At 49.3% G+C, this 15,256-nt stretch overlaps 1 protein-coding gene across 1 annotated transcript in view; it reads left to right on the top strand.

Moving 5' to 3' along the window:
- diaph2 (diaphanous-related formin 2) overlaps positions 1–15,256 on the top strand; it is a gene marked incomplete at its 3' end in the record, with an annotated part of 344,437 nt that overhangs the window by 217,980 nt on the left and 111,201 nt on the right. Inside the window, exons 20-21 of the mRNA XM_079744815.1 lie at positions 2,976–3,074; positions 6,842–6,936. Of these exons, the coding sequence (XP_079600941.1) occupies positions 2,976–3,074; positions 6,842–6,936 (194 nt within the window). The remainder of the gene's footprint in view (positions 1–2,975; positions 3,075–6,841; positions 6,937–15,256) is intronic.

The raw sequence follows: 15,256 nt of genomic DNA, 5'->3' as shown, positions 1-15,256 counted from the left end.
GCTCTCCACTGGGTGAGTCACGGTGGAGCGGGAGCTAAGATGTCACCGTCTGGGGACCGGACCAACGCAGGCTTACTGGAACCGGGAGGTTCTGTTAACATGCACACAGTTTGCGTTTATCTAAAGCTATCACAGGAGGGAGCGTGTTCAAAGGAGGAGAGTGGCTTGGCGGCTACGAGTTAACCCTGAGAAATACTTACGCTTTATTTATTGCGGGTGTGTTGTACGCTATGAGCTGTATGAGCTCCTAGTTTTGTGATTCTCTATTTTTTTATTTTTGTCAAACTACTTTTCGCTCCGTGGCGGCGAAATAGCACCCCCGCTCTACCACTTAGTATTTCCACTGCTCTAACAACACCTCCACACATCTCCTCCTCAGGTGTCACCCTCAAGATGCTTGTATCTCACGAACAGCTCCTCTCCTTCTATTCAGAGTCACAGAGTAGAGCGCTCTCAACTTCACGCAGCTGGGATCAAGCGCCGCCGCTCGCCTCCAAAAATATTAAGAAATAAGTTGAAGGGCGAACACGTCATCAGCCCTGGCGTTTATCCACTCTGCAGAAACGCGTTGCTCAAAGGGGCGGGGCGGCGGCCCTCCCACGCCTCCCGCTGCCTCCAGGCTCCGAGGACGTGTGTGGGGGAGGCCTGCTCACATGCTGATAGGATAAATGGACTCCATGTTGTGGTAGCGAGAGGCCACGCCTCTCTCTGGCGCTGTTCTGGGCTGGTATATATATATATATATATATATGTTCTGTAAACAATATCATCCCCCCAGTCATGGGTTGACGGCTCACTGGAGGTTTTTTCTTTTTCACCAGAGGCCTCCTGCCTTCTCGTTCTTCTTCTCCTTCTTCTTCTTCTTCTTCTTCTTCTTCTGGCTGCCCAGGAGATGCTGCCTCTTTGATTGTTTCTTCAAATATGCAAGCCGGTGCAGAGGGAGCGCATTGTTTGTTCTAGATTTCCTGGGAGAGTTCCACCTTGGGCTTAAATAAATAGGGGAGTTGTGATGATTAGCAGCGGAGCGCACCGCCCCCGCTCCCACAAGGAGTCGGGGGAGGAGCTGGTGGGGAGGGAGGAGGTGAAGGGAGGAGGAGGAAGGGAGGAGGGAGAAGGGAGGAGGTGGAGGGAGGAGGAGGGGGAGAAAGAGGAGGAAGGGAGGAGGTGGAGGGAGGAGGAGGAGGAAAAAGAGGTGGAAGGGAGGAGAAAGAGGAGGAAGGGAGGAGGTGGAGAGAGGAGGAGGCTGAGGGAGGAGGAGGAGAAAGGGGAGGAAGGGAGGAGGAAGAAGGGAGGAGGAGAAAGAGGTGGAAGGGAGGAGAAAGAGGAGGGAAGGACGTGGAGGAGGAGGAGAGGAAGAGGATGGTGGAGGGAAAAAGGAAGGGAGGGGGAGGAGGGAAGGTAAGAGGACTTGGAGGAGGGAGGAAGAGTTTTAAGAATTCTTAACTGTCTTGACCGTTTCTGTCTTCCCTTTACATACACCTTATTTTGATTGGTCTGTCTGTCTGTCTGTCTGTCTGTCTGTCAGTCTGTCTGTCTGTCTGTCTGTCTGTCTGCCTGTCTGTCTGTCTGTCTGTCTGTCTGTCTGTCTGTCTGTGTCTGTCTGTCTGTCTGTCTGTCTGCCTGTCTGTGTTTTCCTCTGCCTATCCTTTTTCAAATTGTGCTCAGCACACCGTCATGAGGTGGTTGCTTGCTTGTGTAAAAGCACATGAAGGCAGTTGTTTGTTTAAATGAACAGATTCATGAAATTCGGGCCCCAATTATTATCTGGTGGTTCAACGTTGAAATAACTATCAAAGGATTGGAAAGAAGTCGATATGTAATCTTGTTGAGATTCCCCCACTTAAATATGAAGACACCATTAGTGTGAGATAAAAAAAGGAGTAGTATTTCGGAAGTGTCTATGAACCGTCTCAAATCTCTACAGCTCTTATCTAGGGCATTGCCCTTCGTGGCCTTAGTGTAAATATTCAAGGACACGCTTGGCATTTCATCCTATATGTGCGAGTTCGGAGCTCAACTTTAACAGATTGATCTCATTTATCCTCCGTTAGAAATAATCTTTTTTTTTCTTCTCACTCTTCTACAGAAGATGTTTATTATTTTTATTTTCTCTGTCTTCTTTACTCAATTCTAGCTACCACTTTCAGCCAAGCAGCTTTTTAGTTTGTGTTGTTTTCAAGCATTTTGCTAGTAATACAATTATGTGCTTGGCTCTATGAGGTTGACAGACAGAGCCTTGGGGAAGAATGGTTTTTATCAACTATGTAGCCTCCAACAATGAGATAAAATGCACATCACACACACACACACACACACCGGCAGGCAGGCGTGCACGCACCCAAGCACCAATGCACACAATGCACACACACTGACACACACATGCACGCACGCATGCATGCACACAAATACACACAGACAAACACACACACACACACACACACACTTGAATATGTCAAGCTATGACGCAACAACGAATGTGCAAAACAAAGCCGCAGCCACTCTAAGGGTATTGTACAAGGGTTATTTTACAAGTACCGAGATAAGTTTGTACACTAGGGATTGTGTAATGGTCTCTGCATGTTCTCTCCATGTGTGAACACACTAGCATTTTCAGCCCGATTTATCTTCTTATTTACTCTAGTGATGATCATTCATCTATAATGTGTTTGAGCGATGAGTCAAAAGACTCAACTTGTTTCTTTTTGGGCGGTCTTGGCACATTTGCAGTGTAAAAGACCTGTGACCCATTGTTTGAGGGGTGAAAAAATGAGCCATTAACTAAACGTTCACAGATTTTTGTGTGAAATGGAATCAATCACTAGAGTACGAGGAGTTCAAATGTATGCAGGATGTAAATGGCTTCCTAAGTGCCCCTGGCTAGCTAGCTGCTCCGTTTCTGTGTTTGTGCAAGGCCTTGCAATGGGATGTGATGGATTGCGTACTTACATTGAACCTCCTGCTGTTTTTCCCCCCAGCGAAAAAAGACCTGGACGTTACGGATGACCGGATGACACAGTTCAAGAAGAAGGCAAAAGAGCTGCGTGTTCTGGATCCAAAGACAGCCCAGAATCTCTGTGAGTACCACAATGTCCTCCCACACACACACACACACACACCCTATGAATACTAAGTCACTGCATTCATTTCTATATTAAAAAACAACATCACAGTCTGACTCATGTTAGTGTTTGGAAATCATTTTGTTTTCAAGTAATACTTTTTGGTATGAATGGTAAATGGATTGTATTTGTATAGTGCTTTTCTAACCAGTGGCCACTCAAAGAGCTTCTCAATATCGCCTGAAATTCACCCATTCATGCAGACGTTCACAACACCGACGGCGGTGTCAACCACGCAAGGTGCAGTTAGGGTCAGGTGCTTTGCGCAGGGACACCTCGACACTCGAGCTAGGAGGAGCTCGGGATCGAACCAGCAACCTTATGGTTACCAGCCGTCCCTCTCTGCCGCCTGAGCCACATGCCACCATGAACATGTATGAGCATGGAGTAAAGTGGGCTGCTGTGAAGCGGCTCCATGCCTCGCATACGCCTCGACCCTGCACGGCGCCGCCGCAACAAGGACCTGCTCTCGGCGCGCTCGCAGAGTCGAGAGTCTGCCGTCTGCCCATGGCATTGCAATGCGCACCGACTTGACACCGCACTTAATTTGCAAGGCCCTCGAAACAGGTGCTTATCGCCCCACCTGCCTTTCCATGTCTGTTCTCCTTCATGGCTCAGATGTGCCCGACAGCTACAAATACATTGTGCTAAGCTCCGCATACGGAGGCGATTACGGATGGCAACCGCGTGGGAGATTAGGGTGCAGAAGGCCCGGGTGGGCGTCGGCCACACCTCTCCTCCCCGAAACACCGGATCCCGCCAAGCACAGCTTTTCCATCCGCCTTTGATTCGCATGCGTTTAAGGTGTGGTTCAGTGGGCGGAGTTTCACCGAGTGGGGTCAGGTATGATTATCAATAACATGCTGATGGTCACAGCGTTGCTACCGACGACTCACACCTCCCCCCCCCCATGAAATCCCTTCCATCCCATCTCCATAAAGTGTGTGTGTGTGTGTGTGTGTGTGTGTGTGTGTGTGTGTGTGTGTGTGTGCGTGCGTGTGTGTGAATTCATTAGAGCGGGCCACGGTGACTCCCAGTAAGCCCGTCCGGTGATTGATGGCGGGTGCATGAGAAAGCAATTTTTATTGTGTCCCCCCCTTCCCTTCAGGGATGTCTTGCCTCGGCCTGGATATCCTTTAGCGGGGATATACAATCCAGCCGATAACTCCTCATGAAATATGCATGGTAAACGCTGGGATCACAGGTCGAGAGCCCCTCGCCCCCCTCCCCGACGCTCTCTTCTTGTTTACCACGCCTTTCTCCTTTCCCTGCCTTTTTTCTCCGCCGCGTGCGGGAACAGCAAAGGGATGCGTCGGCACGCAGAGCAGATGAATTTATTTATAGCGTTCAGATAAACATCTGTGCAGCGTAAAAGGTTGCAGCGAGTGGGTGTGACGTCGGGTGTCAAAATATGCAGAGGAGCCGTCGTTGTTGAGGTATCAACGAATATGTTGATACCCCCCCCCCCCCCCCCCCCACGGTATCAGGCCCTCCTTCCTGTGCGATGGAGATGTTGTTTGTGCGTGGTAGCGTCGAGCCGTTGACTTTCTCACTCGCACAGATGACAGATGAATGAGGTCATGGACCAGAGGATGAACATAAGGGTAGCACACAGGTGCTGTTGTGTGTGTGTGTGTGTGTGTGTGTGTGTGTGTGTGTGTGTGTGTGTGTGTGTGTGTGTGTGTGAGCCTGAGGGCGTGTCTGTGTGTGCACACCGCTGATGAGTTGTGTTGGAGTGTGTGTTTGTGTGCATGCGCGCCTGAGATCTTGTTTGTGTATGCAGGGAGTGGCTCACACACACACACACACACACACACACGTGTGCAGAACCCCATCCAGCAGCTCTTCTGCTGCACCTGCCAATGCAGAGTGCCGGATGCTCTGCATTGTGACCGCGTTGATTGGCGTCGTCGCTGCCATCTTTGATTACAACCAAGGCAGATCGGCTCAGCATTTGGCGAGGTGACGTAGCGGCAACAGCAACAAATGTAGAAAGCCTCACCCCCCCCCCGCCCATGCTCCCGGAGGAGCCTTGACACCCACCGTGGACCACCTCTGCTGCCCGCCCTTGACCCCTCTCCACCGGGCGGAACAGCCTCATGCCTGCTGCCGCCTGGGAGTCAGGGGTGCCTGCTCGGCTCCGCGTGTCAGACCTCTTCAGTTTCTGCCGCGGCCTTGTGTGTGTCATCATGCACTGCACCGCACTGTTCCCACAATGGAACGATTGATTGACTATTTAATAGATGGTTTCGTTTACGTCGTTTTTTTTGACTCATTATGTAAAGTTTCATTCTTCTTTTTGTTTCGAATAAATTTTTTATTTCGCGGTCAGAGTGACATGATTATTGGATAAGAATGACTCCTCGACATTACCATGTGCAAGATGGCGGTAAATCTTTGGAGATGCACGGGGCTGATGAGTGTTTCTCGACAGGTGTCAGAATCCTAAACGCATCACTCTGATGCCAGAGTCTCAACACATTCAAACTCGCTAGTGTTGAGCTGTTTGCACCGGCAGGGAGATCAATTAATAGTTAAACACAGAGAGATCTAAATTGCAAATGAGCAAAAGAAAACAGAACTTTGTTTTGGTTTTGTTGAAAAATAGGAATTGTTGGATGACGATACACAGGACAGACAGACAGACAGACAGACAGTATGTCTCTCTTTCACACGCCAAAGCATAGAAGCACACAGGCACACACACACACACACACACACACACACACACACACACACACATACACACACACACATATACACACACACACGCACACTCACAGTTACTATGACACTCACTCTCACTCTCATACTCATACTTTCGATCACACACACACACACACACAGACACACATACACACACACACACACACACACAGACACATTCAAACTTACTATCAGACGCACACACACACACACACACACACACACACACACACACACACACACTTACAGACGTACATCACACATCCGAGTGGAGTGCTGGAGCTGTGCGGCAGCTGCTCAGCGAGTCCACCAGCTCATTACCACACCTCCAGTGGTGACTTCCACCTGGATCCATCCCTTGCTCCTCTCCTCACGGCAGGCATCCCACCTGGAGAGCCGGCCCCCGACCGCTAGGCCCCCAGGGAGCATCCTGCGCGGCTAACGCTAGCTACGCTAACTTCTCAAAATGACTCTTAAGTTTCACAGTCTTGGTGAATAATTAATGACGGCTATATTATTCGTAATAATATGACATTTAAAATGTTTCCTTTGTTATTATTGTATTATATATATACATATACAATGTTCATTATGTTATTATTGTATTATTATCAATGTATGTATTATAATTACATTTTTGTTATCTCTTTTGGGGGAAGTAAACGTGAGCTGAAACGTTTACTGGAGGTAAAGACATTAAGAGATTATATTGTGCGCATTTTACAATATAATGTGAACACAAGTCTCTGGCTTCCCTGGCTTCACTTTAGCTCTCCAAAGAGTCAAGCCTTATTTGATTTGCACTTGAGTTGTGGTTTAACTAAAATCTTTCCCCTGAGCGCATTTCATTCGATTTCTTTGCATCCCTGTGGTGACAAGTAGTTGTGTCTGTGGCAATTGTTCTCCCAGAGGGATGAGCGGGGCATCTCTCCCCGTGTAACCGCTGGTTCGGACTGGAGGGGTGAAACAAATGGAGGTAATGACTGTTTTCTGTGCTTCCTGCTCTATCTGCCCAGCCATCTTCCTGGGTTCCTTCCGGCTGCCCTACGAGGAGATCAGGGACATCGTGCTGCAGGTGGACGAGGAGCGGCTGAGCGAGTCTCTCATACAGGTGAGGCTCTACCCACTCGGCTGGCTCTGCTTTACTGAGGGTGCACGTGTGTGTGTGTGTGTGAGCGTGCGTGCGTGCGTGCGTGCAGGTCAGCCTGGTGGTGGTGCGTGCACGTGCGTGCCTTCCTGCTTGTGAGTCTGTGTGTGAGCAGACATGTGTGCTTGCTGAAGCGTGTGCGCGCGGGTTAACCCTGTTGTGTCCTGACTTCAGAATCAGACATGTAGATGACCCCCCCCGTCCCCACCAGCCATGGACCGCAGTCCAGCTGGTGGGGGGGGTCTTCTCCACCTCACTCCACATTTAACACAGTCTGGGCTCCTTGGCCCCACCGAGTAACGATCCTTATCACGTCTCAATAGGGGACCCCCGCCCCACTCAAGGTCCCATAATGAACAACGCCGGCCTGGGCTTGGCAGTCCCTCCACCAGTCCACCCCCCCGGTCCTCCAGCCTTTTGTTTTGAGCGGTGATTGATGGTCCTCCTCATCTGTGTTTAGTCATTGTTTCTGCTTTCTGTGCCGCGGAGGAAAGGGGGTAATTGTGCGCGGTGTGGCGGGGAGGGTCAGCCGAGGTAAGAGATGCATCACTTAGCGCCCCCCCATTCATTGAGCGCTGTCCCGGCAGTCCTCGTTGTCTTTGTCCCCGACTGTTCTGTTTGTGAAGAGTGGGAGGGGTAGACCGCAGGAGTGGGGGGGGGGGAAGAAAAGGAGGAGCAGGTTTCAATACACTCCCCTCGTGCAGTCGATCGCCACATTGTCTGTGCCCTTCAGCGGCCACGCCCTGATTGTGGTTTCTGTCAACCGCAAGGGAGCACGTCTGGAGGTTGTATGGATGGTAGGAAGCACCAGCATGTTGGCTGTGAACCCTATATCTACTATATATATTGTTTGAACTCTTACTATTTATCATATGCAGATGACCTGGGCGAGATGCCTGCAATTTCCCCGGGACAATTATTACTTTATTTTCAGAGTCACTTAGTTTACTTAGCTTCAGTAGTATTTCATATACGAGCGTGTTTAATTTTATTCTGCTGTTGGTAAAATGCATATTTAGTCTATGCTCATAATATTTATATTTACTTTGATGTCTCTGGAGCGAGCTGAGAGACTGTAACGGCAGGAATAATTTCCTGTGGGATCAGAAGTCATCCTGTAGCTCTATCTATCTGTGTGTCTATCTATCTGTGTCTCTATCTATCTGTGTCTCTATCTGTGTGTGTGTCTATCTGTGTGTGTATCTATCTGTATCTACGTGTATAGTCCAAGGCAGCTCTCAAGCCAGGATGTCAGTCAGTGCAGCGAGTTTACAACGTTGATAACCCCAGGGCATGTAAACTTAGCAATTTCCAATGTTTAATTATTCAATCGGTGCCCTGATCGGATAAGTAATTAAAGCTAATTAGCGGAAGTTATTTGGCGACTTTTACCAAGTAGCCATGCAAGGATTTAAAAGAACATATATATTTTTAATGGTGTTTTCTACTTTAAACCAGTCTTTCATTGTCAGCGGCAGCGCCTCGACGAGGCGGTGAGGACTGACTCCTAGGAGCCCCCTCCGACTCATTTACATAACGCCCGCATTAGTGCGGGGAGAAAATGAAGTCGAAAACACATCCTGCGTTCGGATAATGTCAACCGCGAGTCCCCAACACAATAATACAGAACCACGGCCGAGCCAATCCAATAATATTAATACACCCAAAAGGTTGCAAGTAGCATATGCTTAGGCTCCGGGAGCTGCAGGTACCTCCAGGAAGGAGGCGAGGGGACGACGCAGGGAGAGCGACTCCGCGGCCAGACAAAGGAGAAGTCTCCGGGACCGGACGCATCCCGGGGTTGAGTTGACCTGGACGCTCCGATCCCGGATCCACACCCCATTTCCTTCCAATCAGAAGGTGTCAGACGGAAAGCGTGTCCGAGCCCCCGAAGCCTTCGGGCTGTCGATGTGTTCCCCCATGGGGGGGCCGAGACACTATGTCCCCGCTTCCCCCCCCCCCCGCCCAGATGGGACCCTTGGGGGGGCGGGTTACCTGTTGCCGTGGTGATGGCAGACGGGGGCGGCGTCCTCACGGTGCCGACCGTCCCCTACGGCCGTCCCCCCCTCTGGGGGGGACCGCTTTCTCTGACTGCGTGGTGCGGCGGACATCTTGACACTCATCAGGGACTCTGCTAGCGCTAAAGCTAACAGCCCTCGGAGTGTGACTGGGGACCACCGAGGCCTTCATCTGGCCTCTCTGGCGCCGTGTGATGGACTGCGTGGGGTGAGGGAGAGGGTTAGGCAAAATGGTCGCGCGATGGAACATGCCTTGCATTGAGTTTTAGTTTTTGGTTGCTTTTGGTCCAGTGGTCCCCAAACCTTTTCTACTAGTGTAACCCCTCGAAGCTATTTTTTCAGCTGAGTTCCCCCTACATCTCTCACACAAAACATTTTTGGGAGAAAAATAAATAAAATGAACACAAGTGGCCCGCCACAAAACATTTTTGGGAGAAAAATAAATAAAATGAACACAAGTAATGTATTTGCGTTCTGTTTGGCAGTGTAAACATTAACATTAAAAGGGTGCAAATGCTCACAATTTAGTCGTGACCCCCTGCGGTGCTCCACAGTACCCCTACGGGATGCGACCCCCCATTTGGGAACCACTGGGTTAAGTCGACATCCTGAATCGTATCATAACAAAGGCGTAAGGCCTAAACCCCCACCCCCTTCACATCCCCTGCGTGCTTCAGCGAGGGATGCCTCATATTCCTTCAGTCCAAGAATAAGGTTCCTGGGAGTATGGATGTGCAGGCGCCGCTCGGACGGAGTTAGCTCCATGAACAAGAGCGCAATTACCGTGTTAAGCGTAAAGCTTAGCGGTATGGGGCGGCGATTTGCATGCCTCCCCATCTGGCTGAGGCGCGCTGCAGGATTAATACATTGAGCCCTGATAACCTTTTATTGGCTGACCCTCCAGCAGAGTGCGGCACGGCTAGAGGGTCAAACCAGACCCCCCTCTGCTTTGTAAAAGAGAAAGGGAGTTAATGTGATGACCTTTTCTCCCGAGCTCAGCCCGTACCCAGTAAGGGGGAGATATTGTGGATGCATGAATAAAACCTTGCTCTTGTATTTCCATTTCTTTAGTGATTTGTGACCGTGAGTGTGGCCTGCGTGCACCTTGTTTACCGCGACGAAGCACTATCACCAGGAGGCCTGGCGATGGTGGAAATGTTTCCGAAGAGAAATAAGTGCAATTCTCAGGGTGTAATTTATTAACGACCGCGAGGCGACCGCGACACGCCACGAGCAAGCGAATGTGGATAGCTGTGCCCGCTAGTTTAAAGAACAGTGTGACAATTCAACGCCCGACACGCCGTGAATGAATGCATGAGCACGTAGACAAAGAGAGACCGAATAAAAGACGAGCACAAAGGAGGGAAAACAAACTAAAGAAAGAAAAGAAGCTAAAATTGAAGAATGCGGGAAAGAAGGAAGGAAGGGAGGAAGGAGAGGAAAGGGAGGAGGCGGGGGCAGCCCCGCCAAGCGAGCTGTGGAACCACGAGTGTGAGCCCTCGACGCGAGGACAGAGCGGCGCCATGGCGGGCCAGCTCGCGGAGCTGTTGAGCATCCGAGGAGCGGCGGTCGGAGCCATGAGGGAGAGGGGCCCCCCCGCTGGGTCCCAACACCCAGTGAGTGGGATCCATCTGCACCGGGCTCATCTCAACCCCGTAGTGCTGATTAATCACCACACAGCCGCCCACTCTTAGCCACGCGCCAATCACCATTCATCCACACGGGCAATTGCACAGCAACGGCACACAGTAGTTATCTAGTGGGTATGGGCAATAAAGAGAATGAGGAAAAGACAAACACACAGTCGACGCAGTGGCCTTCTGTTACGGTTATGAGAAGTGGGTCATTGGCGTGATGACAATGAGGATCCTTCAAGGAGAACACGGAGGAGGTGATGGCAGAAGGCTAGGAGCAGGGCCCATTTTGTAGATGGTGTGGGAGACATCTACTTCATGTGCCCATCACCATGCTCAATCTCTCTCTATCACTCTTTTGTTCTCTCTCCCTTGCTTTTTCTCTCGCTTACTCTCTCGCTCCCTCACTCTCTCTCTCTCGCTCTCTCTCGTCTCTCTCGTCTCTCTCTCGCTCTCTCTCTCTCTCTCTCTCTCTCTCTCTCTCTCTCTCTGTGGTACACTGTCTAAGAGTTCACTAGGTCTAAGTAATGCAAATTGTTTCTAGCATTTGTGAATTCACATTTAATGGCTCACCTCGGTCACCTCAATGCAACAGGCTTGTTTTTGTTAACAGACCTTTTATTTTAATTAAAAGAGGTGTGTAGCAGCCGTGTTCAAAGCTCAAACAAAGACAATCCTGCCTGCTTCACATGTGCTGCCTGTCTTAATGAGTCATCTTAATACCGTTGACATGACGCTACCGTTATACAAATCCACGCACGGCCCTATTAAGGAGAGGCATTGCACAGCACGCCCACAGCCTCCCGGCTGTAACTGTGAGGAAGGGGGAGGCTAAACGCCAGGGAGGAAGATGAGGGGGAGGAACGGTTCAAGGAAGATATCCAGTCAATCCTCTCATCTTAGAGCTCTGTTGTTTAAGGTAATGATTCTCCGGCAGAACGCGGCCGGCCTTGATGCAAACCAAAACGTGTCACCGAGGCAGAGTGGCTATATTGGAGCTGATTGGCTCTCCGTATTCGCGTTAGGACCCGTCAGCGGTCGGGGCGGGGGGGAAGATGTACACATTTGCGAACGGCAGCCGACAGGCCTGGCGCCCGCTACCACCCAGAGTCCATAGACGTTCCAACAATCCCCGCACGTCCGTTCATATCCCTGCTTCTGGGGTGTCGACTCACATGCAAACAGACAGTCGCCGGTAATCACCCCACTTACACCACCCTACATGGATCTGTGTCGGATATCATCCGAGCACGAGCCTATTCGATTCCGGCTCCGAGATTGGGAACCAGCTTCTGATTACTGTTTTTTGAAGTCATGCATGGGCGTATAATGTTGCATTCATTGATGGGTTCATCCATTCATTTTTTTCACGCATCCGTTCACTCAGTTACAATTTGTGTCAAATCATATATTCTATCACCATGTTGGTGATTTACTTGTATTCCATGATTTAGCTGATGGTATTACCACCTCCGGTAGTGCTGTCATGGTCCATTGGTACAAATAACACAACACACTATAATAGTCCATTCTGGTCAGCAGTTAGCATGTCGCTCCCACAAGGGTTTTTCAAAGAGTGTGTGTGTCTGCTATGCTAACAGCACTCACAAGGCCCGAACCTGGTGTAAGTTAACCACTGTGAGTAACACATGTCTGACAGACCGCCTTCAAAGACATTGTCAACCCCATCAGGGTACCTGTGTTTACCCTCTGGCCGGTCCATCTGTGCTACTGATGCATGTGGTCAGCCTCTTCAACACCGACAGTTGGTCGATGTGTTGATGGATATTTATTCATCTCTATCTATGAAGTTATTTATTTGTTCAGTAGATGCATGGCCCGCGAGGCAGATTCGCTGGCTATTGCCAGGGTGTTAGAGTTGATTTTGTGTTTCTTTTATCGGTCTCCCTCTGAGCCTCTCTCAGCCCAACACACCAGAGGGGGGGGGACTTAATTGGCATAATGACCGTATTTGGTCGCTTGCCCTAGACTCTTGCTGCCAATTGAGCACAAGAAAGCAAGGCAAGACGATCTATTGCTCATAAATATGCAACTTAATGCAGCAATGTGCTGCTAAGATGTAGTCTTCTGCAACGGAAAATATATCCGATGTAATTGTGTGTTTCCGTTCGTCTTGTTTGTTCGAAGTGCTCACTTGGCCGTTAAAGAACGCAGTCAACCAATCGTTTTCCAAAGGTCAAATGTTGCCGTTTTCTTTTGAATTTAAGATGATATCATCTACAATAAATATGTTGTTTTTTATAAAGGCATTTTATTGCTGCTATTCATTCTGTTCGTGTTCCGCTGTCTGATGTTTCTGCTGGAATAAATCAGCCTTCCCATAGGGCTGGAGAGGGGAATCCTGGGAGATTGTTCTCTTGTTATTTAGCCGGACAAAGAGAATGCATGGCGGACAATTTACTGCTCCTTAAAGTTCCTCCAGTACACACACATTCACAGCCTCCTCCTCCGAGGCCCCCGGGCAAATATGAGCTTTCAGGTCTAAGCAGCTTTTCTTCCCACATCATATGAAAGCCAGCCACGGTCCCTGATGCACTATATATAGGTTAGTAGACCCACAGTCCGTTGCAGTGGCCAAATATGATCCATTTTAAATGAACACTGTCACTTCAAAGCTCATCACTAGCACAGACTCCCGTTTAGAAGGGACTGCCGCCACACGGATGCAAAAGTACACAAAAATAAATCAGCTATTACGTGCATTTTATTATCGGAGTCTAAAGGAATAATATATATAATCAGGATATATGTATGCAGGCATATATGCACAAACAAACTGCATGCCCACGCAAACAACATACATACACTAAATACACACACAGTGCGTACACACTAACACTAACACACACACACAAGCTTACACACACGCAAAAAAACACACACAACGCGCGTGTGGTTACGCACATAGCCCACCATGGGGCTGGGTGAGATGAGAGGTAGTCAACACTAAATCTTTTAAGCACGCCCAGTTTTGGTGTGTGTGGTAAGCTAACACTCGTCTGCAGATGATGCAGCCCTAGGGGCTTGTTTTGCAGAATATCATAGTGGCTACTCAATGTTTAATGGCAGGCAATGTATTTTATATTACCCCATCTCCTTTTCAAAAGGAAAGGCTAATGACTAACGCTGCACCACCACCATTCATTTGTAATTAGCTGTGCCCTGTGTTGAGCACAGATGCACTGGTGAGAGTTCAAAGAATGGATGATGAGGGGAAAATGGAGGGGGAGAAGGAAATCCAAGCATGCTTTAGGTGCAGTACACCCTAATGAGCAGGAGCCAGTGGATCATTTGTATCCATTAATGGCGTTTGATGCCATGGCTTTAAGTTAGCAGCGGGGAAACATGTGGGCCATCTTCTGTGCATGTTCAGTCGGACGGTTGTCAATTAACCATCGTAGCGGACATTACGCTGCTGTCTTCTGATATTATAGGATACTGAAGATCTCCAGTCATTTTTTTTGTGGTGTCACTTAAGCTTAATGTACTTGTACATTATCTGACCAAAGATCAGACTTTGTTATGTGCGGATTACATCTTCTTAAAATTGTCTGCACCACTGCCTCAACATAGATTCACCTCTAAGGCTTTATACTGCCTGTCCTAACCACCCCTCCTCCTCCTTGCAATAACTATTTTCATGAATCTACTTGCAAATAATAAACAAATCCAAAATGGTAAAGAAACAGACGTTTTAAACCAAGTGTATCAGTATGCATCGGTATCAAGCCAAGCAGCACGCGTCCTCCATAGTAACACGGGTGGATGATGAACCGTACTGTTTCCATAAGACCACTACCCTGTTCCCTACAGCACGGCGACACAGGCCCACTGCTTTACTTCTCCGTGCTCACCATGGTAACAACCTTTGCAGTCGAGCCTTTTGTCCTCCCCTTGCTTGTTATTGTTGTTTATCCCCCTTGTCAATCATCCTCGATCTCCGCCGCCGTGCTCATCCATATGCATGCGTTCGTCATTACCTGCCGTAGGTCGGCCGCTGGGCCTGCAGGGGCCCGCGTGCCGCCTTTTGTGTATCACTGCACCACCAGGTGACGTGCGGGCTGCTGCGAGGCGGGGGCATCGTTTGCACGGTGTTAAGTGAACATGTGGGAGCGGGCGATAATTGTGGTGGTTCATCAGGGGGGGGCTGGAGGATTAATCTCTGAGCAGGGGGATCCCCCCTGCCCCCCTTTCCCCCCCCCCCCCCCCCCCTTGGGCTTAATTTTTGGGTTTGTTTTGGCACTTGGTACACACACACACACACAGACAGAGAGACACATACACACACAAACACATAGACACATACAAACACATACACAGAAAGACACAAACACACACACACAGACACACACACACACAAACACACACACACAGAGACACACACACAAACACAGAGACACACACACCGCTCCCTCAAATGTAACAATAAAAATGCAAGAATACATTATGCCAGTTTGTTTAGAGGGCTGCAAAACACATAAAAAAAACAACCCAAAACAACAACAGACGCCATCTCACGGACGCAGCAAATGCTGGAGAGAAGTGAGGGCTTGCCTTGGCGCACTCCTAGCAAATAGGCTTAAGAAATAAGGGCCCGGAACCCAATGTTGT

Source organism: Pollachius pollachius, assembly GCF_949987615.1.
Source record: "Pollachius pollachius genome assembly, chromosome: 10".
NCBI classification, from domain to species: domain Eukaryota; kingdom Metazoa; phylum Chordata; class Actinopteri; order Gadiformes; family Gadidae; genus Pollachius; species Pollachius pollachius.
The sequence above is the reverse complement of the archived record's forward strand: the minus strand, read 5'-3'. Positions and strand labels throughout refer to the sequence as shown.